The sequence below is a fragment of the Bactrocera dorsalis genome, chromosome 4 (assembly GCF_023373825.1).
Source record: "Bactrocera dorsalis isolate Fly_Bdor chromosome 4, ASM2337382v1, whole genome shotgun sequence".
In the NCBI taxonomy this organism is placed as follows: domain Eukaryota; kingdom Metazoa; phylum Arthropoda; class Insecta; order Diptera; family Tephritidae; genus Bactrocera; species Bactrocera dorsalis.
The window spans coordinates 42,478,573-42,505,224 of NC_064306.1; the positions used below are offsets into that span (position 1 = coordinate 42,478,573).

The following is a 26,652-nucleotide window of genomic DNA, read 5'->3' on the forward strand; positions in this document are numbered from 1 at the left end:
AAATAAGTGTTTTCTTTAAGCCGAATACTGACGCGAACTTTGGGTAAATCTAGCGTGCAAAAAAATATATATGAAGCTAGATATTTTGTGGAAAATCTTTGGGAGAAATGGCCTCTTGTTCTATGTGCCATAAAAATTCGACCTTGGGATAACTTTGCTGATGGAGTAAATGTGTCATAATCTTTACGAGCTATTATCAAAACAAATGCCTTAACACTAGTAGTTAATTTTTTACCCAATGATGGGCTCTTGCATTAAATGGATCGTTGAATTGTTTTGATTGAATGCTAATGCATTCGAACCAGCTGTGGTCGGACGGTTACGTGACAAGAATTCTTTGAAGTCTTAGCTTTATTTAAACAACTATTTTTTTTTTTATTATTTCACATAATTTGTTATATATTTTATTACATATGTATTTGAAACATATTTCGTTTAAAACTTATTGTATATACATAAGTATGTATTTATGTTATGAGTTTATAAAAGTATATTAACCTGCATTAATATTTAAATAAACCCAATTATAAAACATGTCCGTCTGTCTGTATATGTATTCGCGAAAAATTCATCAGCTTTTGAGATATCGATATAAAATTTTATCCCCAAGAAGCTGCTCATTTGTCAGAACCGCCGATTTTGGAACTTTGCCATACAAATTGTTCGATCAAATTTAAGTTCCTGTATTTCCGAAGCTATCTGCACGAAATTTGGCAATCTTTGAATAAATGGCTGAGGTCGGACCACTATAGCTGTCATACAAACTATTCGAACAAAATCAAGATATAGATATTGTAAGACAATTTAATTCGGTAGAACCGAAGCTAAAGTTATAGCTTGTTTTTTATTAAGTTTCGGGTTCTAGTTTTATGTTCATTACCAGTTCGGTTACTCTTAGCATTGCTATTGCTTGCTTTCGTTCACTCATTCCACTGATAGTTTCCACAATCATTTGACCAAACCCTTGAACAGCAGGATTTTGGTGACGTGATCTCAGACTGCCATAATTTTGTTTCACATTGTTGTTTGGGTGTGTATGATAAGATTCATTGTGTATTTCCGATTTAAGCGTTGGTGATGATTGTGACGCATCGTTAGGTATGAAAACCTCAACCTCTTCCTCTAATGTATCCGTCTCGGATAAGATAGATGCAGAACTTTTAAATTGGAACGGTTGCGTGATACATTCATATTCATTAGCATTTTCTTGTCCATCCATGGAAGATTCTGCCCTATAATCCATTTGTCGTTCCTTACCTTCAGCGGTAAATATCCATTTCTGACGGTTCCTATCATAAAAAGATATATATTAATTAAAATTAAATACTAATTCATTACATTCCTTACCCTCGAGGTACTATGTGTGACTTTAAAAAAGTCAGTTCATTGTATAGCGGCCATAGGTTTGGCGGAGTCATACCATTATTAGCAAGGGCACTCACCCGACGGTTTTCTTTGGCAAAGCGCTCCCTAAAATTCGTCCAACGACGTACACAATCCTGTTCTGATTTTATAATATCATTAATGTTGGAATACTTTAATTTCGTATTGATATTTAGAAGCTATACAATACCATGAACTCCCATCTCACGAGCTATGCGCTGCCAAGCATCTCTTTTCTTCGAAATGCATTTGAAGTCCATATTATTTTTGTTGTAAATGCACTCATGCTGTTTTACTAGTTTTATAAGTTTTGAATCGTCCATTATAAACTGTTATTAAATTGAAATATTAAGTATACTTAATGTAGTTGAATTAAAATATTAAGTTTACTTAAAGTAATTGAACTTAATGCATTGACTATGATCGTAGAAAAATTTCTCTTTTACGTCACGTTACGATTTAATAAGATTCAGGGTTGCTATTATATTATCTGAATTTTTTTTCTTTAAGTTTACAAAACATCTTCAAACTTCTTTTAATAGTTTTAAACAATAAATTTTTAATTTCTCTTTATTGTAAACAAAATTATTCAATTGAATATACACATTCAAATAGCTGTTGCACAGATTCTTATTTAAAGTTAAAATTTGAAAATTTTTTGAATTTTATCTCAACTGGCAATGCTACAATGTAGCGTAGGTTTATGCTGTAGCCGTATAATTTGTGAAGCGCGAATTTGTAAGACAAATTAAGTGTTTTAAATACATTCCCTCCGTTGGCAAATAATCTGAGGTTTGTTTTAAAATTGAATTTAATGAGCTTTCGTTGATTGGGTTTACCACTATAGTAGCTTCAACAGCATGCGACCACCTAATAAACCGGGGCCCAAATCATTTAAGAACAGGACTTCATCATTGAGAAAATCACCAAGGCGTCCGGGAATAGATTTAGGTGATTCAGATACCAGTAGCGAAGAAGACCAAGATTTTGAAAGAACTGATCAGCGCAATTACAGCCACCTACGAACGAACGTTTCAAAAGGACAACGTTCCCACGGGAATGAATTAGCACAACACAGTGGAAGAAACTTTCGAAGTAGGGAGGAGTTAAGTCAAATTGATCCTGTACAACGGCCTATTACAAATAAGGTAGCGAAGCGCAACAGAAAAAGCATTCCGAGTCGAAATTTTGCAAAAAGTTATAAACTACTAGCAAATCGTGTGGATTTTATGATACCCCGTGCATCGTTTTCCCGCATTGTTCGCGAAATTTTAATGAGTTTAGATACGAATGTTCAACATATAACTCAAACTGCTTTTGAGGCTCTCCAGACAGCCACTGAAGCATATGTTGAGGGCCGTTTGGAGGATGCTAATTTATTAGCATTGCATGCTCGTAGAGTCACCTTAATGGTTAGAGATTTGGAGCTTATACACTATCTACGGTCTCGCGAAAGGTAAAGCAATTCTAAAATGTAACTTATCCGAATGTATGTATATATATAATTCAAAATGTTTATTTAAGTAGAAAGTTATCAGTTTTTTAAAAAGTAAAACAGCTTGCTTGTTAATGTTTGTGAAAAAATACGTGTTATGATTTTGTTTTCAATATTTTAATATATGAATATAACAATTTAATGCAGACATTTAAACATTAAACGAGTTAATTCATATGATTCAGATAAGAAATTTTAAGAATAGTTGTCGTTCTTTGCCAAGGGCGTCACATCTGCATTATTGATAGACAATGAATGAAAAATTAACTTATATTTTATTCATTTTATACACTAAACCTTAAATTAATCATAAATATATTGTCACATAATAAGAATTTCTTTATTATAATTCGTTCGCTTCCTCCATTTTAATGTTCATTACTATTTCAGTAACTTTTTGCATAGCCAGTGCTTGTTTCCGATCGCTCATACTACTTATAGTTTCCACAATCATTTGACCGAAACCTTGTACTGCAGGATTTCGGTGACGCGTAGTTTTTATTTCACCACATACTTGTTTAAACATCCCCAAAGCAGATTTTATCTCAAACTCAACGTCAAATTGAGAATGTTGTGGTTTTTCGTTAATTTGTTGATTTGCAAATTTTGACGAATTTGGTTGAGACTCTTTTAGTTCACTTGTCCTGCCAGTGATCTGGTTTTTTGATTGCGACGTTGAATAATGCGATTCGTTTGGAAGAAGCTCTTCAACCTCTTCATGTTCCATCTCATGCTCTGACATTAGTGAATCTGCAGCTTTAAACTGGAATGGATCTGTATTCACAGAATTACAGTCGACAGTATCATCTTGTTCCACGATATATGTCTCTTGATCACCGCTGCTATTTTCTTCAAAAGCTTTCAGCCCAAAATTTGGAATCTGTCGAATTCTTAAAAAAAATATACATATATAATATTTAATAACGAAAAAATATTTCAACTACTGATCATTACGCTCTCGGTATTATATGTGGCTTTAAAAACTCCATATCATCATATAGAACCCAGATATGTGTTGTTGTCATGTCATTATTTACAAGTGCAGTCATTCTCCTGATTTCTCTTGCGAATCTGTCACGTAAATTTAACCAACGACGTATACAAATTGATTCTGAGTAAGAACAAAATACAAAACAAATATAAATATGTAATTAAATAAATTAAATTGTTTTAATAACTCGCTTGTTTACCATTTATGCCCATCTCGCGAGCTATCCGCTGCCAAGTGGTTTTTTTTTTGTCTACATTCCTAAAATCCTTGTCATATTTGTTAAAGAGATATTCGTGTTGTTTCACTAGTCCTATTAATTTTAGATTATCCATTTTAGTAAACATTTATTACTTAGTCGGTAAGACGTAACGTAAAGTAAAAGTACTACAGTTTTTCTGTAGCGACTTTTTGTGCGTAAATTTATTTTCCCGTCACGGTACGGGGGTTTATTTTATAGAGTTGCCATTGGTCTTTGTTAATCATATGTTTATGTTGGATATATGTATGTGTATACGCCACAAGGGGAATTTATTTGAAAAACATACCAGTATTTTTATACATATGTTCTGTTTGTATAAAAGTGAATGCATTACCTTATAATAAATAACTGTATATTATTAATATTTATTTTTATTTTACATTAAAAATGGATACAACATTGTATAACCACGTGTAAAAGTATTCCTCTCGTTTTTATATACATACATATATAATGTAAAGTTGTGTGCGGTGCATTTTTACATATGTACATATGTACCAATGCAAGTACACTTTAATATAATATATAAGCTTATACAAATTAATGTGCTAACGTAGTTAATATTGTTAATGTTTAATTATTGCAATCGCGCTTTATTAGTTACAGTGAAATCACTGATGGGTATGAAAAATTCTTATTGAATTGTGTTAAATATAGTTTTAGAATAATGGAACAGGATGCACTTGTTGCCTAAAGAACCAGGTATGTTGAACATTATGTCATTTTATTATAACATTTTATCAAAAATGCCATGTACTTAGTTTAGATAACTCTTCCTTCCAAACTATTGTTTAGTTGAAAGTTTTTGTGTTAAGAACAAAAGAATTACGACAAACCCTGTTGTATTGAATTTGTTTTAAACTTTTGGAATTCTGTAGATTTTTTGCACGTTTAAATTACCTTTACCATATAATTAATTGTGTTGTTGTCATTTTTAGTTGCAATTGAAGGTGGGTTTTGTTCTGAAGGCGTCATATAATTCTTCGCAATTAGTTTAAAATGTAAGATCTTAATATATTGGGTAGTCGAAAAAGTCTTTTTCTAATCAAACTTCAACTTATTTTTTTATGTTTATAATAATAAATAAATAAACAAATATGTACATTTTGGTCGATCACTTTTTGCCATTTTTCCGCAACTTTACGTTAACTTTTCATTTAAATCCCGAAATGGTTGCGAAAGAAATTAAATGCAAAATGAGTTAATTTATTAATAATACTAACATACATCCATTTGTACGAGTATTTTCGGGCGACAAGATATTTTTCAGAAAAATTACAAATTCTCAATATTCTGTATACAAATTTAGTTTTTAACGCGATTTCAAAATCCAATTATTCAAAGCTCAGCACTGCTGATAGGTTTATCATGTTTAGGTGTGCAGCAACGCCAGACCGATCAATCTATCTTGAAGCATGTTTGTCGTCAGCCACGTTTTCATGCGGCGATGTGTTGAAAAAGACCGTTCAGAGCTCGCATTCGTCACAGGAAGGGTGCAGAATATGCAAATAATTATAAATATGAATTATGGGGTGTTGGTCCACATCCCAGTTCTGCAACGTTCCCGATGCAGTAGTCCACGCATACACACAGGCGAGCGGCCATTTTAGTGTAGCATATGCGACAAAAATTCCATAACAAAGAGCAATTCGAACAAACACCTGAAAATACATCATCCGCGCGATCCTTTTACTGTCGAGGCGTAAAGTGTTGGTTGCTCTTTAGTAGTAATAGTTATATAAATGTTACTGAATTAATGAATATCGAATTAATGCGGTAAGAAGTTGCTTAGGCTAATACATATATAAAGATTTTTGAACTTCCAGATGACTTTGTGCTGGATATATCGGCCAATATTTGAGTTATATCAATGAAAATTACAGAACATGTTTTACTCACAACAGTATAGCTTTGTGCGAAAACTTGACCTAGCCCTCATATAACTATTATCAGGATTTTCGAACATCCGACTGACTTTATACCATATGATTGTATGTGGCACCTTTATGAAACCCCAGGGAACATTTTTTTAGTATGTGGCATGATCATAGATAAAATAGAGGCGCTACTACCCCAACTCCCAAATACTACATATGTATGTATAATGATTTTCGTTTTTCTAACAGTTTTACTCTTGCAATGTACCCGAACTTAGCCCTACCTTACTTGTTGTCTTTGTAAAGTTGATTATAAGTGTTAATTGTGTAGCAAAATCGCTAATAGCTTGAAATTTTAAGAAAATGTGTGAGTATTAATGGGTCAACAGACAGATATCGAAAGACAAGAAATATATAAATACCTTTGAATAACGTACTTTTTATACTCTCCTTATTTTTTTACAGATTAAAAAAAGAGAGGAAAGAACTCTCTAACGCAGAACGTCAGAGTCATTCAATTTAAAATTATTTATAAGTTTGAAAATAGGCTTGGTACCATCCACTTGGCCTGCACCTGCAGCTGGATTTGGCCCTTCCTTGCTTGCTTCTTATTTTTTCTACTGTTAGCGTATTCTTTAATGCTTTCAGAAATTGCTATGTCAGTTGATATACGTAATTACAACGAAAACAACCAAAATTTAAACAACAACAACAAGGACGATAATAATAATAACAAAAACACCGAATACAGCCCGTCGGTCGCTAATGAATCCCGTTTCCTAAACGCTTTTTCGGAAGAAAAACGATCGCTCTCCGTGGAGCAAGCGAGGGATGACGTTATGCCCTCGTCGGTTGCTAATGAATCCAGTTTCATAAACGTTTTTTCGGGAGAAAAACGATCGTTCTCCGAGGAGCAAACGAGGGATGACGTTATGCCCTCGTCGGTTGCTAATGAATCCCGTTTCATAAACGTTTTTTCGGGAGAAAAACGATCGTTCTCCGAGGAGCAAACGAGGGATGACGTTATGCCCTCGTCGGTTGCTAATGAATCCCGTTTCATAAACGTTTTTTCGGGAGAAAAACGATCGTTCTCGGAGGAGCAAATGAGGGATGACGTTATGCCCTCGTCGGTTGCTAATGAATTCTGTTTCCTAAACGCTTTTTCGGAAGAAAAACAATCGCTCTCCGAGAAGCAAGCGAGGGATGACGTTATGCCCTCGTCGGTTGGTAATGAATCCCGTTTCATAAACGTTTTTTCGGGAGAAAAACGATCGCTCTCCGAGGAGCAAACGAGGGATGACGTTATGCCCTCTACCAGTGGGGTCTCGGTAGGTACACTTTGTGAATCGCTCGCCGTAAGCACGTCCAACGCGAAGAATGATGGTAAAGAGAAAACAACAATACTGTCCTCTAGCACAACAATACCGTGCTCAAAATCAGAAGAATCACACCGGCCCTGCAATGGAATGGCGTCTAAAAGGAAGAGGGAGAGGAAGAGAAAAAGGGGAGGCAAACGTGGAGGGCTGAACGGTTCCCGCAAAGTGGGAATGAGTGGTGCTACCGTCAAGTGGTACTTCAGGCATCTGAAAGCGGGAAAATCGCCTGAGGAGGCAAGTGAGCTTGCGTTGGGAAGGAATAAAATTGCGCTAGCGGTAGAGAAAAGTAGCCCAGTTACCGCAATCTCGAGCAGGGTGGTAGGCGGGTGCGCGCCCTATCAAGATAGAAAGGGTGGTGCTGAGAAACGCAAGATAACAGCAGAGGAGTTACCCAGCCTAAAAAAGCAGAAACAGAATCTTCATGAACAGCCGACGCAGTTGAAAGAAGAGCAAAACACTGTTCCAAAAACAGGCATTCGGATAGCCGTGCTACCTCTCAATTATCCTGTGGAAGCAATGGATCCACAACAACTTACTGTACTTGAAGATAAAATCATGGACGAGGTGTACAAGGGGTGGAAACACGCTCTCTGCTTTTGCGGAGTGTTTTTTAGGTCGGGACTGTTACTTGTAGACTGCAATAATGAAGAGACCGCCACCTGGCTGGCGGAGGTTGCTCCGAAGCTTGAGGGGTGGGAAGGTCCATTGCTCAGTGCGAGAAGAGGGGAAGAGATACCACGGATGTACAAAATGAGATCACGCCTACACAATAGCGCCCATAAATCTGTGGACTACGCCTTAGGTCTTTTAAGAGTGCAAAATGAGGGCATCTATCCCAAGGCTTGGCAAATAATTACCAGCGACATTGAGGACTCAAGTCTGAAAATCATCGTCGGTATCGATGAGGAGTCCTACATGCAAATTAAAAAACAAGGTTTCCGCCTGAACTACCGGTTCAGTGCGATTTTCATGCGGCCTTTAAAGCCAATGTCAAAAGTTGAAAGAGCAGGGGTGTCTGAACCTGTGTATTGGTGAGTGAGAAACATTCTTCTCTACTCAGGAGCTCATGGAGGGCTCAACCTACATAAAAAGTGACACCGCGTATATAATATAATACAATATAATATAATATCATTCATTCCATGAACTGGATTTTTTTTGTTTTAAATTCGGTTGTGTTTTTATAACTGAAAGACTTGAACTTGTATTGGCTAATTTGCTATCTAATAAAAACTGTCTGATATTCCCTAATTCTTTTTGGAGAGTGGCGAATCGTCCAAACAATGAAATATACAAGTTCTTAATCGCATAACAAAGACATATAGAGCGTATTTTTTTTTTGTGGATATCTTCACTAGTGCAAGGAAGTATTTTAAATTACATAGAGAAAATGAGAATACAGCTATTGCTGGACCGAAAATAAAACAATTTCTGAAGGCTTTAATTGGTCTGGCTTCTCGATATTCTGACACATATCGAGGGACAATCAGAGAGCTTTCGATAACTTAATCTAAAGATAAAGAGGAGGAAGACGGCTGAATCGTAGGAATTGGCCCGCTGATGCTTCAGCAAAAAAAGAACTCAAACCCTTTTTGTGAACTCAGTTAATTATCTTGATTCTTGATTGGGTTGCTGCAGAATGCACTTCATACTAGGAAACAGTTGAGATGTAAAAACAGGCAATGAGCTACGGAAAGAAGAGGATGTCGGCAATGTATACGGAACTAGACCGCAGATGCTTCAGCAAGGAAGAACAAATCTTGTTTTGTGGATCTTGATGCCTAATTGAGTTGCTGCGCACTTAATACAGAATACTGAAAAACAATTGAGATTCGAAACCCGACACATACTTCAGAAACTGGAGGAGGGCGGCGATATCGAAGGAGTTGGACCTCATTAAGAAAGAGAACCAATCTTGTGTTTTGGATCTTGATGCCTGATTGGGTTGCTACGGAAAACCGACACGTACTAGACGTAGAACGTAGAGGGCGGCGGCGATATCTAAGAAACTGGACCGCAGAAACATTTGCAAGATAGAACCAAACGCAACTTCGATTATACGCTGCTAGGTACGTACATCTTTCTAATACTAGTTTTATTTTTCATTTAAAAATTTCGAATATTCATATTTCGTTACAAATATTTTATTCTATTTTGTTGCTTAGTGTAAATTTAGTAGAAATATGAGAAATATTATTCTAACAAAATCTCAATAACGTCTTGCTTTTTAACATAGAGCTCTCGTTTGGCGCAGTGATATCAGCTAAAAGCGAAAACATTCAATTCGCTGCGGAATGCCAAAGCCAAATTTTAATCTCACCGATGCAACGAATTCATGGAGTCTCACATAAAGGTAAGAGCAGAGAAAAGTTCAACTGCAAAACAATGCATATACATAAACATGAACATATATATAAATTAATAAAATAAAACTGATATTGCTCAACTCCACTCTAGTTGAACGAGAGCGCCACAGCCGAAACCAAGCGAAGCGAAATGAGCAACAGTTGCCCACGACACAATTTGACTTAGAGAGGTTGTCCAAACTCTGAAATAGCTTATAGCCGCGGCTAGCGGCTAGTGGCCTCAACACCATCAACAATCAGTTGCAATAACGCGTTCAAACGATTAAGATCGGTACGGAACGGTGAGTCTAAGAGAAAAGTGTTCAAACGTTAGAAGCGCATTGGAAAGGGTTATAGGGAATGCATACATATACATATGCACGCGTGTTTGTGTGTGTTTAGTTAACAAGTGGCCTAGTGTTGTTTTGGCAGTGTGAAAAAGTGCACTTTGCAATTTGAACAACTTTTTTTAAAGTAATTTTTTGTGAAGAAAACTGTAGTACAAGACGTAAGGAATTTCTAAAAATCATTTAAATTAATAAAGAAGATTTACACAAGTTATTTATGATAATTTTCTCAAGTCGTATACATAGTATTTTGCGGTTTTTAGCATTCCTTTCGTCTTGTCTAAAATACTAGTTAATCGAGAGTGTGTTAGCCAGTTGCTCCTGTTGTTGTGCCTGCTGGCTCCGTCATTCCCATTTAGTTACAAACTAGTTAGTTAGTGTGTGAGTGCGCTATATACATCCATAACTTGACCGGCCGTCTTTTTTCGCGCTTACTTGATTTTGTTTTGAACCGCGATCACGCTACAGTGGAGTTCATTGTCTAAAACCAACTTAAAGCTCAAACAAAAACTCTACAAACCGTTAGTTACGACTAAGCAGTGAGACTATATGGCTATTAGCTACACATAAGTCGATTACTAAAAAGTCATATGCATACAAATGTGTCTGTCTGTAGATATATAATTACATATGCATGTACAGTATGTATGCAAAGTGCGAAAGTTGCGCGTCAGTGAATCTCTAATAAATGCGTAAAACAAAAACAATTACAAAAAATAAAAACAAAAAACTATAGGAAATTCGAAACCTTGTCGCTTTTAATCTAAAAGAAACTCCCTTTTCTCTTGTGCTATTATTTTCTAGTTAACCTAAGTGTACCCACTTCTGCATCGAAGTTTTATTAAAAGAAAGCAGCAAAAAAAAAAAAACAAAATCATTAAAAATGGTGGAAACAGTAGTTACCGTTGAACGCACCACTACCTCACAAACAACTGCACCCAGCGGTGGCGGCGGCCTGAGCGCACTGAAAATCAATATCGAATATTTTACGACAGTGCCCGGTATATTGAAACTTGTACAATTCGTAAGTAACTAATCACTTTTATAAATATTTAATTATGCATATATTACGAGTATACGTACTATACATAAAATGACGTACACAACGTTGCATTGACTCAGCACATGTAATTTGCCTCGCCTCTTTTACGACGTTCCTGTCCGCTACTTGTACATGACAGGTGTTGTGCGGTTTAGTTTCGGTTGATAAGAACTATTTCTCTGCTGCGATAACATTTAGAAATTAAATTTTTTTCTCAAACTCAAAAAAATTAAAAAAAAAATAGATTTTTGCTGTTTTATTATTTGAAACTGAAAAATACTTTATGAACTGACTAAAATAAAAATTTCCGGTCCAGGTACGTTTAAATGACGCGCGTTTAGTTCTTGCAAGTGATGATCGTTTCTATTGTTCGGCTGCGGTTGGAGGGAGGACTAGCTGTTGCTTGTTTTTATACTTTTAAGGGGTATGTTAAGTTTACCGCGAAGTTTGTAAAAACCTAGAAGGAAACGTCGGGGTCTTCGGTATATGTATACATACATACATATGTATAGTATGAACAGAGAGACAAGCTTAGTTCTTTTAGTCATGTCGCTCTGTTTGCCGTCTGTATATACGCGAAGTAGTCCCTCTATGTGTGAGGTACCGATCTGAACTTTTGAACACGTACCTTTCTACCCATGAAAATGCTCATTTATCAGCACCGCAAAAATCAGACCGACTACAGCCTATATTGGCTGACATACAAACTGAACGATTAGACTAAAGTGCTTGTATGGAAAACTTTTTCATTTTAAGATATATCTTCCCGAAATTTGGCACGAGTTATTATCTGTGACAAAAATGCTATCTCTGAAGAAATTGTTCAGATTAAATCACTATAGCATATAGTTGCCACACAAACTGATCGATCAAGATCAAGTCCTTGTGTCAAAAAATTTTTTATTTGACCGGATATCATCACGAAATTTGCCAAAGGTGATTGTGCAAGGAAACGCTACATTCCCCGAGCAGATTACTGAGATTGGATCTCCATATAATATATCATACCAAGTAATCGATAAAAATTATTTTTTTTGTGTAGGAAAACTTTTTTATTTGTCCTGTTTACTTTGGAACGCACCTTGTATTACTCGGATCAACTTGAAGGACAATATTCTGGAGATTTAATAAGACAAAAAAAAATTGATTTTTTTGAAACCCGTTAACCCATGTAACCCCTTAAGGCACTTTGAAGCACTTTATGAATTTTTTTCGGTTAGCTTTAATAAATTTCGTTACTTTCCCTTATCCAACAAGGTGTTGAATCATTAAATTTCATTTCCTTACGAGGCGTGTAAATTTTGACGTAATAGGTTTTGAAAGAACTGAGTGTGGATGTCAACATGCTAGTGTTAACTGCGCATTCAAAGCTATTTAGAGTATAAATGTATGTACAAAATGAATCATTAACGTAACTTGAATGTGTAAATGCTATTGCCGACAGAGGTGCTATCTAAAACAAAGAAAAATCCACTTTTCATTGAAGTATGTATTATCTGAAATTCTGTTTGCAATAACCTAAAAATTAAATCGGATATCTTATATACACTAGAATATATACTCGTACTATATACCAAACGATAAACATTTAAGTGGAAGTAGTGATAAAAATTTATTAGGGTGGTACACATTTTTTAACAATATACTCGTATTGGCTTAATGAAACAAAGGTAGAATAGTAACTGCTTCTATATGTAAATTTAACGAGTTATTCACATGCTAGATTTTTATGAATATAATTGATTCTAATATCTATTGAGTCTATAATTATATAAAACGTGCTCCAAAATTAACACGAGCTTGGAATTATACAGAAAACACAATTTTTAGCAATATTTAAGTCTAACTTTCACTTAATATCAATGACTTTGCGGCATTTAAAATTTTTTTTAGTGTATCCACCCTAATGTTCATAACATATTTGTAAGCTTATCTAAATGAGCAAATCTCTATCATGTGCCGAAAAGTACGGTGTGTTCACATAAGTGACAACTGTTAATTTTTTTCGTGCAAACTCTACACATTTTGTACCAAAAGTTACAAACATATTTGCATGCATGACACACAAACCTATTTTTTTTAATTTTTCAGTTTTGTGTAATTTGTATTTAATTTTAAACCTTTTTTAATCTTTTTAGTGTTTTCCGAGGTGAGAATGCTTTAAAAAGAGCTTTATTCGTAATTGATGAATTACCTCATTTTTTACTCACATAGATAAAAGTAAAATAGTTTAAGCTTTGAGCAATTTTGTGTTATCAAGTCCTAAAGTCATTAACAATATGAAATCAGCGGACAAGTAAAGAAATATAATATGTACTACTGTGGGCAAAAAATAGTAAGACTTTTTCATTGAAATTTCGCGCGAAAATCCATTGGAATTGATGACCAACTCGTCAATAAAATAAAGGAATTGGTGCTTGAGAATCCGTGATTAATAATAAGAGATCTTACTGGCATCGTTGGAATATCGGATGAATCATTGAAAATCATTTTGAAAGATCAATTGGGCGTAACAGTTCAAGAATAAATTAAGAATTTTAAAATTATGAAGAATTGTTACTATTTTTTGCTTATAGGACGCGAGATACATATTACTGAAGCCATTTATACGAAAAATAATGCATTTATTTTTACTAGACCTTATATATTTTACACTCAATCAAAGCATATACTTTTATTTTATTCAAAACGAATAAATTAATTTACATAGTTCTGCTTCAGATTTGTCGAGGAGTTGTTATTGTGAGCATTGTATTTAATAAATGTTATTTTGTTTATCTAAACATTTTTTTACATATTCACAGATATGGACATACATATATGCATATACATATGTATATATTCATTAGCAAGTTATTTTGAGAAAAAAACTCTGTACATACTCGTATACAAATGTAATGCACATATACATATGTATATCTATGGAAATCTATAATAATATGGCATTGTCTGTGGAGTATAAGTATTTACATAAACAAGTTTTCGTGCTTTAAATTTCTTCGTCGCCAAGACAATATCATTGAAAGCTATTAGAATGAGATATTTTAGATTCTGTTAGCATTGAAATTAATTATTTGAACTGATAACTCAAATTTAATATGTAGTTGGTAAGCTTGAACAAGATATTTATTTTCCAAAATTTACAAGTTCATTCGTGTACTTTGTAAACAAATTATACTCATCAGCCACATGCAAAAAAGGGAGCGCTTCTAATTAGCTGTCAACAGCTGTATGTATCCTTCTGTATTCTACGAACTGTTGGCTAAAAAATAGTCCACAAAATTAAATGTGATTAAATTTGATTTTTTTCACTTTTTTAGAGCTTTTAAATATAATTCCTTTAAGGCAGATTTTTTTAAGTACGAAAACCGCAATGTATAAAATCTTATCCTAAATCTTATCTTCAAAAGTCGGTATAATTTTAATGAAACAAATTTCGTTTTATATGGCCAATTTTTTGAAAGCCCACTGACGCATTTTAAAATTAAACAGAAAAATTTGTTTTGCCGGGATATTTTTTCTGTATATACATATGAGGTATGACAATTAAGTAATGAGACTGATTTTATTGCCGTGCTTGTGGTACACCTGTGACCTTGAAATTGCCTTCCTCTTTTTCCGGCATCCATTGATATATGTACTCTAGCTTGTTTAGTTCGCCTGCTGCGTCAAGTTGAGTAGACGTGTGTTTGTAGTGCTCGTTACGAAAATGGAAAAACGAAATCAAGAGCAACGCGTCGCCGATATTGCTTGATTGTGATCTATAGTGCGATTGATAAAACAATAGGACTGGCTAACACTATTATTGGTTCTCCCAAACTATTTGTCAATCGTTTAACGAGAGAAATGTTAAAAAATACAATAGCGTTGATTCGAAACACCTTTATATGGTTGTTTCCATATGTGCCGAATTCAACAAAAGCTGTACGTCTATGAAGCACTTCCAAGCAAATGGTTCAATATTTTCTTGACAAAAACTGGGCTTATCACAACCTTACCACCACAGACTAGTAAATTCTGAGTAATAGAAAGCAAATAGTTTGCCAGTTCTCTTTCAAGAAAAAACCAACCGCTGAATGCGGAACTCTCTTCACCACCACAATGCGAGCGTTACATTTTTGAGCACTTAAAACTTCAATGTGATGAGTGATCCACTGTATTGTTCTGGCCTGGCATCGAATAACTTCTTTTGTTATTTCTCTAGGGAAAAATAAAGACTAAGACGTCAACGTTTTTCAACTTTGAAGAGGCGGTTGATGCGTTCAGAATGCATGTTTTGGGAATACCACAATTGGAGTGGCAAAAGTGCTCGGTAATTGGTTCAAACACATGCAAAAGAGTATAGAATATTTTTAAAATTATAAAGCTATTTTCTATTATAAATATTTGTTTCGATTCTCTAATTGCAAAATATAATAGGGTAACCCCTATATTAAATATTTTTTCAACCAATGTGTTCGTTATTTTTTATGGCTTGCCCTAATGTACATATGCCTGCATATGTATTAGAGTTTTAAAACTCTGAAATTACATGTATTTTTGTAATTTTTTTTTAACAAAAATGCTAGGAATGTGCTATTTAATTGCCGATAAACTTTAATATGTAAATTTCATACTCCATTTGTTTAGTAAATGACCAAATTTACGACCTTTGCGTCGCGTCATTTGCATATTGCGGGCGTTGCCCATATGTTTTTTTCTTTATATTTATTTATTCTGACTAAAAGTATAAGAAATTTGAATTCTAAATATATACAAAGCAATGTGCATACATATATATACTTTATGTACGTACATATGTATATCTATTGTATTATCTAGTGGTCGACTAACAGGTGTATTCATGGTCATTTGTGTTACTTGCGTCTGGGTGATCTAACGAAAATATAGTATCTGTGATACATGTACATATGTATGTATGTATGTATGTATGTGCTTTCATGGATAAATATGTAAATACATATATATTTAGGTGGCCAGTGCTATGGCATATTTTCGTTAGTGCTGCACACAAAAATTATATTTAAATGTTTGTCTCATTGGCGACAAAAAATATACATATTATTTTTCCATCAGAAAAATTTGAGAATGAAGTAAAGTGAGAAATTAGTGCTTAAGCAAATGAAGTAGTCATATTTTGGGTGTGTTTGAAGGTTTTTTTTTTGTCTTTTTTTTATGTTGTATGAGTGGGCAGATAGAAAGTTTTCTCAATGGTATGAAAAAGTTTGGGAATGCTTATACCACAATGATATATGAAATGATTCTGCAGTATATTAAGAATTTTAGAAAATCTTTTGTAAGCACTCACTAATTCGTAAAATTATAGAAATATGCTGAAAATGTGAGTTAACTTGAGGGGTATTTAAAATTCGAGATTATTTTTGGTTTGGCGAAGTTTTGGTTTTCTTATCCGCGATAATACGTTTCTTTGTGGTTTAAGCTGCTGAAAATAGCCGTTATCATAAAATGGGTTTTCAATAAGAGCGCTACAAAATTCTTTTAAATAGAACAAAAACGGTTTTGGATATCGAAGATATTCTTTATTCCTGTGAATGTACATTCGATGCCATTATGTATGAAACCCGATTTCTTTTGCATGGCCACCACGGGCACGCTTGCAGAAGTCCAGACGCTGAACCAAATTTTCGGGGGTTTTCAAGCATAAATCGGCCGATTCATTAATCGTAGCTCCAGAGGTAGTGTAACGTCGTCAAATTGCACGGCCTGGGCGGCCAATTGTCAGCCATTTCATGAGATAACACGTTCGCCAAACTTGGGTAGGTAAACCGATTGTGACATTCGCTGTGTGGCATGTGGCGTCGCCCTGTTCTGTTGGAACCACATATTGTCCAAATCCGTATCATTCAATTCAGGCCAAAAATATTCAAGTATCATTGAGCGGTAGCGATTCCCATTCACATTAACGTGTCAGTCTTGATCACCCCGGAAGGAGTACGACCGAATGACGCTGCCGGCCAATAAACCGCATGGAATCGTGATTTTTTCGGGATGCATCATGGAGTACGTGTGGATTGCTAGCTGACCAATAACGCATGTTCTGCATATTGATGAAGAAAAAATGAGCCTCATCCCTGAAGATGATTTTTCGATGAATCCGAATTATTATCAAGTTGTTGCTCTGCACAATTCACGAACATTCGACGAGGCTGCTTCAGTTCTTGCGTCAATTTGATCCCAAAACAATGTCAGCCAAGACCTTTTCGCAAAATTCGCCACAACGACGTCAGAAGCTTGAGAACGACGTGTGAGAGACTGGTTGGGGTCTTCACCAATTGATGCGCTAGTGGCAGTAATATTCTCGACCCTATGGACACTCCTTTGTCTCACTGGCACGGGAACATTTTGTACTGTGTCTGTGGATTAAAATTATGACGACCATAAATTGGACGCAGTGCTCTTAAAATTTAGGCCACTGACTCCGAATTTCGGTAGTAAATTTTAATAATTTCGACTCGTTGTTGGATCGTATATCTTTTCATGATGAAATGGCAAACCTTACTGAAGAGAAATGTCAAAACAAAAAAAAAATTGGTCTTTTTTTGTATCGTCTCTATTATTATTTCTAAAATGTATTCAGTACTTGCTGCTAATCTTGCATTCAAGTAGTCGAGACCCAATGATCATTTCTTTCCTTTTTGTCTTATTTCGTGAATTGGTGTGATTCTTCACTAACAAGTTTTTACTGGAAAATACTAGTTACGTCTATGTTCCCTTTTCGGAGCTCATGTCCACATCTTAGATAAGCAGTTTAACTGACTGACCGTAAGCCATCCTTTTTGTAATTTTTATGTACCTCAGTATACATATATTCCGCTTAGGTACAGGTATTATTCACTACGGGAAAATTGCCAATAATTGTCCATAATTTCAGCTATTTAAAAGCCATCAGTCTATACCAAAAACAAAGTCGTAACAAACACGAGCACATAAATGCATACATATAAGTACGAACTCTTATTCAATTTATTTGAATGTTTATTCAACCTCAAATTCATATACTAATAATCATATACATTGCATTGGGGAAATATTATAAATCAAAGGTATTCATTAATTTCACTTTCTAAGCGAAAACTTATAAATCGTACTCCTGTGTCAATATACGAGTATCTAGTATTATTATTGAGCGAAAATCGATTCATAACCACTTAAATGCACCGTATGTACAGGGTACAGAATGCGATAAGTTGTTATGTTGATATGCAAACATTCAATAACTTAAAATCCATCTTTGTTCTTGGAACGCTATTGCGGCCCGCTCTTTCATTTTAGCCCACAGCAGCTCTGATCGCAGTATGTGCTCACAATATTGTCGGGCGTCGTGCTTTCGTTTGTTAGTTCCTCTATGATGGTTCTCTCCCCTACTACATACCTTTAGCAGGAGAAAAAGATATGCTCTGCGTTTTCTGCGACATTTCCGCAGAAGGAACATTATGTTTCCTCATCGTGGCCGAATTTGTGCAAATGTTCCTTGAAACAACCATGGCCCGATAAGAACTGCGTTAAATAGAAGTCTGTCTCACCGTGTTGTCTGTCAATCCATGCTGATACATTTTTTATTAGCCTATATGTCCATCTGTCGCATCCCATTGCTTTTGCCACTTATCGAGACTTGCATTTCTTTCCTTTTTGCGCTCGTCAGCCTATTCATGTCTTTTGTTTTACAATAGACTCTACTTAATTCAGAAGCCACCATATCCGGTGGTATAAGACCAGATGTGATAGCAATCGCTTCGTGCCCTGTTCTAAACGCACAAGCAACTCTAAGCATAACCAGGACAGACCCTCCTACCACCGTTTGCCGTAATTCTCGACAGAACCACAGTCGCTGTAATCGCCTTACCGCAGGCTTTTTCAATGTGCGCGGGTGACGTTCTAGGCTATTGTCCAAAGCAACGATGCAATCTCGGCAGAAAATGTTCAGATCTGACCGCATATATGTACATACGTAGGTGTCATATAAATTGAACGATCAAACTAAAGTCCTTGTGTGGAAACTCTTTTACTTGTCAAGGTATCTTCACGAAATTTGGCAGAGATTATTATCCAAGGCATCGCTACAATCTCCGAAGATATTGTTCAGATCGGACCATTATAGCTTATAGTCGCCTTTCAAAATTACCGATCAAAATCAGATTGAAGTTTCGAAAGCTTAAATAACCAACTTAAATGATTAGTAAGTGTCAAAAGTTATTCAACGCTTTCCGATCTAAAAGATGCCGCACTCTGTAATCAGTCCATAATTCACTCATTCAAATTTAAAAGAGTCCTTCATGTCAGCTGTTTTGATTGGCTGACGATTTTTGAATAATTTATTGTATGATGTGAACTGTTGGTATTAAATTTATACTTTCGAATATGTATGGGGCTACAAGTATGTAAACAATATATTATATGATCTCGTATATCCGAAGGAGAAAGAAAGAGATTTTTACCTTAAAGAAGTTACTTATACGCTGTGTTTACCGCATACAATTTATTAGAAAAAAAATATAAAAAGTCATCAAATATTATTGATTTAATGTTTACAACTGCATAGTTCCTAGCTTTAGTTTTTTCCCGCTCTTTTCCTCCCTTCGTTTTACGACAACTAAGCATTTATCGCCCTGATGACCGTAACTCACTCATGACAGAGTGCGCTGACGGCATTGAACCTGAACTCCGAATACTTTCACTTCTTTAACAACCACCCGATTGCATTGGTAAACGTTTACTTTGGAAATCCGGGTGGAGTGCAATAATTAAGCAGCAATAACTGATATCGTTGGTAAAGTGTGCAGAAAAGTGCCATAGGAATGAGTAACAAGCCAATGGGTCAATAAATCATTTAAGTGTTTATATGACTAGTATTGATTTCAAGTGCCGAGTTCTTTGTCTGCGATATTCCCGTAGCTATAAATTACCAACGATGACTTTCAGAAAATAAGAAATGTTACATTTTTCTAAACAGAAATTTGAAATATTTTATTCGTTTTAAGTAAAGGTTGTACAGTTTGGGCATTGATTACATAACTGAAATAAAAGAGAATTTATACCATATATTGTAAGTAGTATATATGTAACAGCAAAAGCTTGAGAAGCGACAAGTGTCAGCTGTCCGGCGTTTTTTGTGACAGTCAAAAGGTTAATTAACTTTAACTCTCGACTTTAACTCTCGTTTGTACCACTTATGTGTGGCTGGGTATTTATGCGTTATGTGAATTTTATAAAAAAATCAAATCTATGAATATATATGTATGTATGTATGTACATTAGTGTTTTTTTGAACTATTCATTTTTTTCAATCCCCTCATGAAATTTCCTTGGAAATACCCTGAAAATTAGTGCCTTTAATATTAACATTAAGGATTGAACCAAGGCATGTAAAAATTTTCCATTGAAAATATACGACAATCGTGATTTTTTATCTTTTAATTTCTATAGCTCAGAGGCATTTTATGGCATCGCTTTGACTTTAAACACATATTCCTCAGAATTGAACACTCTACAAAAGTGCTCATTGCGACAAAGTCGGAACTCACACCGGCGAGGTAGTGCGGGGCTTTAAATTTGATTTTCCCACTAAATTCGCATTTTTTTTGTATACTTGTGTATCTCGTAAATGACAAGAGCTATAGAAAAAATTTAAATGACAAACTTGTAGGAAATTTTATTTGCTATAAAAAAGGTCCAAGTTCAAAATCGTTATCATTAATACTTCTCGAGATATTCGGCTTTTTATGTAAGGCTGTATGGAATTTCCATAGATTTTTTATTACATACCATCTATCACTTATTTTTTTTATATTATATTTGTAATGATTTTTAATGAACCAAATATGTACCACTTTTTGCCATTTTTCCATTAGAGGCATTATTCCATCAGAGTAAAACTTTTCTGGTTTCTCGCCGAAAAACTACAAGTAATTTTCACAGGCTTCTCTTGAAGCCAACTTTACTCCATTAAGGGAGTTATGCATTGAACGAAACAAAAGGTAGTCCGATCGTGTAAGGTCTGCTAAAAGGTGGATGCATCAAAACTTCCCAGCCAAGCTCTCCCAGTTTTTGGCGAGTCATCAAAGATATGTGTAGTCTAGCGTTGATAAATAATCAACGGATCACTTTCTGTTGATCAGTTTTGGCTTTTTTTCGATTGCTTGCTTTGACAGTAAATTTAGAATCAATCGTTCAACCAGGCTGGAGCAGCTCACAGTGGATGATTCCTTTCCAATCCCACCAAACACTCAGCACATCCTTTAGAGGCGTTAATCCTGGCTTTGCGACCATTTGTTGAGCTTCACCACGTTGGGACCATGATCTTTTTTGCACAATATTGTCGTATTTGATCCATTTTCGTCTCCTGTTATTATTCACCTTAGAAATGGTTCGATTTTATTTCGTTTCAGCAAGGAATCGCAGATTCGATCCATTAAATTTTTCACAGACAAATCATGTCGTACCCAAACATCGAGCTTTTGTTGTAGTCAACCTTTTTTAAATGGTTCAAAACCGCTTGATAATGAATGTTAAGTTCCTTAGCGATGTCATGGCTGTTTATGTAACGGGCCTGGTCAATCTTTTCCATAATTTCATCGACTTTTTCACCGAAAGGTCGACCAGGGCGAGGTGCATCTTTCACATCGTAAGTTCCAGAACGGAAGCGAGCGAACCATTTTTGTACTACATGAACTGATACAGCATCGTCTCCTAAACTTCATAAATTTCATTGGTGGTTCTTCCCTTTTTTATACATAAATTTCAAAATATAGCGAATTTCTTCATTATTTTCAGGCATTTTTGAACAGCTGTAACTTTTTTTTCAACTTCCCCGAATTTAATTTTTAATTTAATTGAAGTTTAAAATCTCACCTTTGCAACACTATATGGTATGACACAATGTGATTGGTAGCACTGAAGATATATGACTGCAACGACATCGGTCAAAATCAAGTTCCTGCGAAGGGAATGCAGCCAAAGCTTTTTTTTATTGTTTATTGTGTTTACTATTGTTGTTTTTTAATTTTCATTTTTTTTTAGAAAAGAACATGTATTTCTCTTATGTTTCTAATAAAGTTACGTAAAAATGTACAACATTAAATCAGTTAATGATTCGTTCACATACACCTACATACGTGTGGTATGCATACAAATGTATGTATGTAAATATGAAACCACGCAATTACAAGAAATAATGCATTTTCATTTCTTTTTCATTGCAAAATGAATGAAGTAATACAAAAAAGACAAATGAAATTTGATTGCTTGTTTGCACATTTTCTTCTGCGGCGAGTATTCAATGAAAACAACTTTTATTTTTATGCAATTATGCAGTTATGCGCTTGTAAACATATGTATGCACATGAATAAACGCAACTATTGACTATGTATGTATATACATACTTGTATGTATATGTGCGTATGTATGTTTTACGCATATTTCTTTTTATTCATATTTCTGCCAATATATGAGTTATGTGAACACTATTACATAAATAGATGGGTATGTGTATCTACATATCCTCCATACATATTCATATTTCAATATATTTATACATATATTGTATGCACATATGTACATACTAATTTGATATTTACTGCACTGCTCTTTGCACCAAACACTTTTGTAATTCATTTCAGCGAAAGCGCACACACTTTGTTAAAAAGCAAACAAAATTATCGCATAACATTTTTTTTATTGCATGACATTTGCCTTTTTGCCAACCCAAAGGTTAAGATCTCACGAATAAGATATTATGACATTGTACTCAGGCGTTTACTAAGATTAAAATGATATTTCATATAAAGTTTATAGCACTCAACTTAGCGATTAAGTTAATGCTTGTAGATATAGATATGCTTAAATTGTGACAAAAAAGTGCCTGGAAATTGTAAATAAGACGCAAAATAATTAATTATTCCTTCAAAGTAATCCCCAACGAATTTTCCAGTCCTCGAAACACTTTTCATAGGTGTTTTTTGGCATTGCCTTCAGCCCGATCGGCGAATTATGTTTTATCCTTCGATCGTAGCCAAATATAATAAATACAGTGGTTGATCTATGCATTGTCTTTTTGGTTTTAAATTCGGTCAGAATCTTACTCTTTTTGAAAAAAAATCCTGCTTTATCGGGACGAGTCGAGTAAAAAACAACTGAGTCGATTAAAAAATTGATTGAATCGTTACAATTCTTTGAAAATAGTTCTACGTCGATGCAGCGCTGCCACCGAGATTTACAAGCATTGAAGGCGTCACAGAAGGGATTCTCCATAATAGCCTTGAGAGCCGAGGTGCATGCAGCTTGGATCCCCTTTGTCGTCTCAAAATGCTAGCCTTTCATCGGTCTTAGGCAAGGAAACAAAAAAAGTTTGGGGGCCTCATCTGGGCTATATGGCGGCGAAAACGTTGGGATGTCGGCCTTGGTTAGGTATATTCACAACAAAGGCGTTGTCGTGGTGTAACTTCCAATGGGATGCGATATCTTGTCGGACCTAATTGACCCTTCGTTTGAGTCTCTTGAGGACTTCTACATGAAACTTGGCATTGACGGTTTGTCCAGGAGGAATAAATTCATGGTGAACGATGCCTTTGATATCAAAAAAAGACAATGAGCATAATTTTCACTTTGGATTTGCTCATTCTTTCGAGCTTGATCGGCGTCCTCTTCCCGGCCCTCCAAAACGGCCTGGTGACACCGAAACACCCCACTTCTTGGTAAAGCAACATCTGGGTAAGCCTGCTTGATGATATCAAAAATCTCTGTCGCAGATTTACCGAGTTTCACATAGAACTTAATCGCGTACCTCTGCTCTAACGAACACTGCATTTTCGGCTTGCACCACTCATAGAAACACTTCAGGTGTTCGGAGACAACTGACCAGCCGCTCGTTCGTTAGCTAGGAACGCCCTCTGCACGCTCCGAAGTTCAATCGCGTCGGAAGTCCTATTACTTTCCGGACAAACCCTGTATATATCACGGAACATAGCATTCTGATTCCAGTCACTTGACACAGCTCATAAATGGCACACCAATCACACCTACTTCTTATATAAGACCATCTCAGCTCGTTTGGCTTTATAGTAGGTAGTTCAAGAACAAATATTCCTCCCTATTGACCAAAATTGACCCTCTCTTGGCGATTGCCTCCTCTAGACGTTCCAATTTTTGACCATACAGGTCCCAGAGTTTGACCGTAGGGGAGTAGTTCATGCTAGTTGATTCCCTGCCAATCCCACCGAAAACATAGCAAAACCTAGCTAACCGTAAATTCTAATTTCGCCACAGTTTGACGTTCTCATAAGTCACCCACTTTTCATCACTGGTAACCATCCGCAAAAGAAAAAGAATGATTTCATTTAGCGGCGATTTGCAGCTGGAAGTTTCTTTATGAGGTTTTTTACATTGAGTTTTTTTTATAACCAATCTTTTTTAAATAGTACCAAACAACGTTTTTACAATGTTTAGTTTCCGGGAAGTCGAAACAGTGGTTATGTGGAGGAACTTGGCAATTTTTGAAAAAAAAAAATTTTTTTTAAAGTAAGATCTACCCAAAAAATGTCTAGTTTTACGTTGATTTGATAAACGAATGCCATATCCGTTCCCATTATAGTCGGGTATACTAATTGAAGCAAATTATATAACTGATGAAAGACTGTCGGCGGAAGTCTTAAAATTTTGTGGCTAAAGCTTGCGCTCAAAACTAAATTTTATTTCAAGAATTTGAAACAGTGTTTGGTTTATCAAGTAAATTTTTCTCTATTTACGGTACAGTTAACGATAGAATTTTAATTTAAGAGGATGTGTGCAAAATAATAGCAAATGTGGTCAAAATTCGAAAACAAAAAAGATTTAACTTTTTATTCGGACTAGAAAGAGGTGGTTTTCAAGTATATATTAAAAGATGTGAGAAAAGTTTGAAAAGGTTAAAAAATGTATCTTAACCACTCACCTAGTCATTTGAAAATAAAAAATATACTTAACACACCATTTAATTTATTTATGAATATCACTAGTGTTTACGTCGAACCCTCGTAAAATCTAAGTGTAAGATTTATATAATGGTTGTGCATCATAGATTTCACAGCGTATTAAGTTCAATGACAAATCTAACGAGCACACAAGTGGGTGAATATGGGCACCAATTTATCTATATATACTATATATACATATAAATTTGTAAACAAATCGCGCAACGCTTAGATCTTCAGGCATCCAGTAGGAAAATTCGCAAGTAACGTTCGCTTTTAACTGTTTCCAACTTATGGTATTTACGAACTGATTAGATATAAGATTAGATGAACTTTATATACACTACTCAACTCTTTTCGTTATTTGCTTCTTTTTTATTCATTTTTAAATACATGATAATCATAATTTTAGTCTGTACAAAATCCGGATTTACCATTCTAATCTAGAAAAGTGTATTTAAGAATTTAGCAAAATAGTTCTTTCGCATTCCGATATTTTCAAATTGGTTCAAAATGTTAACAGGGGTCGATCGAATGTCATTTTTTCAAATATTTCTCATAGAACTTGAAAATATCAGATTTTTTGCTGACTCTTATTGATGAATATCCAAAAAAATATAGTCTAGTCTTCTAATATGCATTTTATAAAATGCTAGCTCAATATTCGCAACATATCCAATTCACTCCGTAAAAATTTCCCACAGGGCATGCATGCACTGCATCGTTAGCATGCTAATAATCGTGGAATGCTTGTTGTTGTCTACGATTTTAGCTTTTGTGGTAAATGTTTGTGGGATGGTGTCATCTTACTTGTCATTTGAATACTGCATTTAAAAATATGACAGCTACGTAAGCACATACACACATGCAATTTTATTAAACAAGCTAGAACGCTTTGCGGAATGAGTATAATTGAAAGAAATAGCGAATAGAAAGAATCAAGCAAAGCACTGTCGTAAATTTCTCCTACATTTTATTTGTTTTTAGAAATCATAAATATAAATAAAAACACGAAACTGAAATGACTCGAGTGCATGAGCTCATTTTTACGAATATACATAGATTAGGGTGAGCCACAGAATATTATATTTTATACATAGTACATCGAATTTGTGGATTAAAATGAACCTATATACAGAGAAAAATAACCTTGCAAGTCAGGATGCTTAGCTTAAGGGATTATATACAGTTAGAAGGCCAAAAAAGCGAATTTTCCAGAATTTTTTCTGAGAAAACTTTTATAGATTGTGATCCAAAAATTTTTACACGTAGTACGGTATTTTTTAACTGCATTTTAATACTTAGTATTTGTAAAAATATTTATTTGGAAAGGAATTACAACTGATCTTCGGAAACTCCTTTCAAAACAGACGTTTTGCGGTGACCACTATATCTCTGAACTGAATCCGCTAACATTAAAAAAACCAAACTGATTTCGTTAAAGTAACGCTAAATCTAGTAATTAATCGAAGGAATGAGCAAAATAAAATTTTTTGACAAAATGGCGGTTTCTCAAAAATAAAAAAATCGAATTTTGACTAAAATTTCGGCCGTAAATTCTTTATAAAAAAA

General features: G+C 34.9%; 4 protein-coding genes across 10 annotated transcripts in view; 2 read left to right on the forward strand and 2 right to left on the reverse strand.

The window, feature by feature from the left end:
* Nucleotides 1-237: 237 nt before the first annotated feature.
* LOC105224124 (transcription factor Adf-1) lies at nt 238-1,835 on the reverse strand. Its single transcript, XM_011202111.4, has 3 exons — nt 1,574-1,835; nt 1,348-1,504; nt 238-1,289 (listed from the first exon to the last, which is right to left on the reverse strand). The coding sequence occupies exons 1-3, from the start codon at nt 1,704-1,706 to the stop codon at nt 848-850; spliced, it is 732 nt and encodes a 243-aa protein (XP_011200413.2). The 5' UTR covers nt 1,707-1,835; the 3' UTR covers nt 238-847.
* A 186-nt stretch (nt 1,836-2,021) lies between these two features.
* On the forward strand, nt 2,022-2,969 carry LOC105224123 (histone H3.3 type c). Of its 2 annotated transcripts, none has more exons than XM_011202109.4 (2): nt 2,022-2,175; nt 2,231-2,969. In XM_011202109.4, the coding sequence occupies exon 2, from the start codon at nt 2,244-2,246 to the stop codon at nt 2,841-2,843; it is 600 nt and encodes a 199-aa protein (XP_011200411.2). In that variant the 5' UTR covers nt 2,022-2,175; nt 2,231-2,243; the 3' UTR covers nt 2,844-2,969. The 2 variants fall into 2 exon arrangements, with proteins under 2 accessions (XP_011200411.2, XP_011200412.2); XM_011202110.4 differs by having other exon boundaries at nt 2,028-2,175; nt 2,234-2,969.
* Nucleotides 2,970-3,134: 165 nt separating this feature from the next.
* Nucleotides 3,135-4,331, reverse strand: LOC105224122 (uncharacterized). Its single transcript, XM_011202108.4, has 3 exons — nt 4,069-4,331; nt 3,833-3,989; nt 3,135-3,768 (listed from the first exon to the last, which is right to left on the reverse strand). Exons 1-3 carry the CDS (start codon nt 4,211-4,213, stop codon nt 3,222-3,224), a joined length of 849 nt encoding a protein of 282 aa, XP_011200410.2. The 5' UTR covers nt 4,214-4,331; the 3' UTR covers nt 3,135-3,221.
* Nucleotides 4,332-4,479: 148 nt separating this feature from the next.
* LOC105224121 (CKLF-like MARVEL transmembrane domain-containing protein 4) overlaps nt 4,480-26,652 on the forward strand; it is a 51,483-nt gene continuing 29,310 nt past the window's right edge. The window contains exons 1-5 of one of the 6 annotated variants that reach the window (XR_007422690.1): nt 4,480-4,830; nt 6,471-9,450; nt 9,618-9,734; nt 9,839-10,028; nt 10,385-10,947. Coding sequence is in view for 5 of the 6 variants with exons in the window: in XM_049455837.1 (XP_049311794.1) it covers nt 10,957-11,097 (141 nt within the window). In the remaining variant the exon portion in view is untranslated. Of the gene's footprint in view, nt 4,831-6,470; nt 9,451-9,614; nt 9,735-9,838; nt 10,235-10,365; nt 11,098-26,652 lie in introns of those variants that run through there. The other 5 variants (XM_049455837.1, XM_049455835.1, XM_049455834.1 and 2 more) reach the window with 5 other exon arrangements.

Bases quoted from the DNA above. Each gene is read 5' to 3' on its own strand.
- LOC105224124 (XM_011202111.4), bottom strand. From the start codon at position 1,706: ATGGACGATTCAAAACTTATAAAACTAGTAAAACAGCATGAGTGCATT. The intron at 1,505-1,573 runs GTATTGTATAGC...TTATAAAATCAG, and splicing joins TCGTGAGATGGGAGTTCATG to AACAGGATTGTGTACGTCGT. The intron at 1,290-1,347 runs GTAAGGAATGTA...TTTTTATGATAG, and splicing joins TCACACATAGTACCTCGAGG to GAACCGTCAGAAATGGATAT.
- LOC105224123 (XM_011202109.4), top strand. From the start codon at position 2,244: ATGCGACCACCTAATAAACCGGGGCCCAAATCATTTAAGAACAGGACT.
- LOC105224122 (XM_011202108.4), bottom strand. From the start codon at position 4,213: ATGTTTACTAAAATGGATAATCTAAAATTAATAGGACTAGTGAAACAA. The intron at 3,990-4,068 runs GTAAACAAGCGA...GTTCTTACTCAG, and splicing joins TCGCGAGATGGGCATAAATG to AATCAATTTGTATACGTCGT. The intron at 3,769-3,832 runs GTAATGATCAGT...ATTTTTTTTAAG, and splicing joins CCACATATAATACCGAGAGC to AATTCGACAGATTCCAAATT.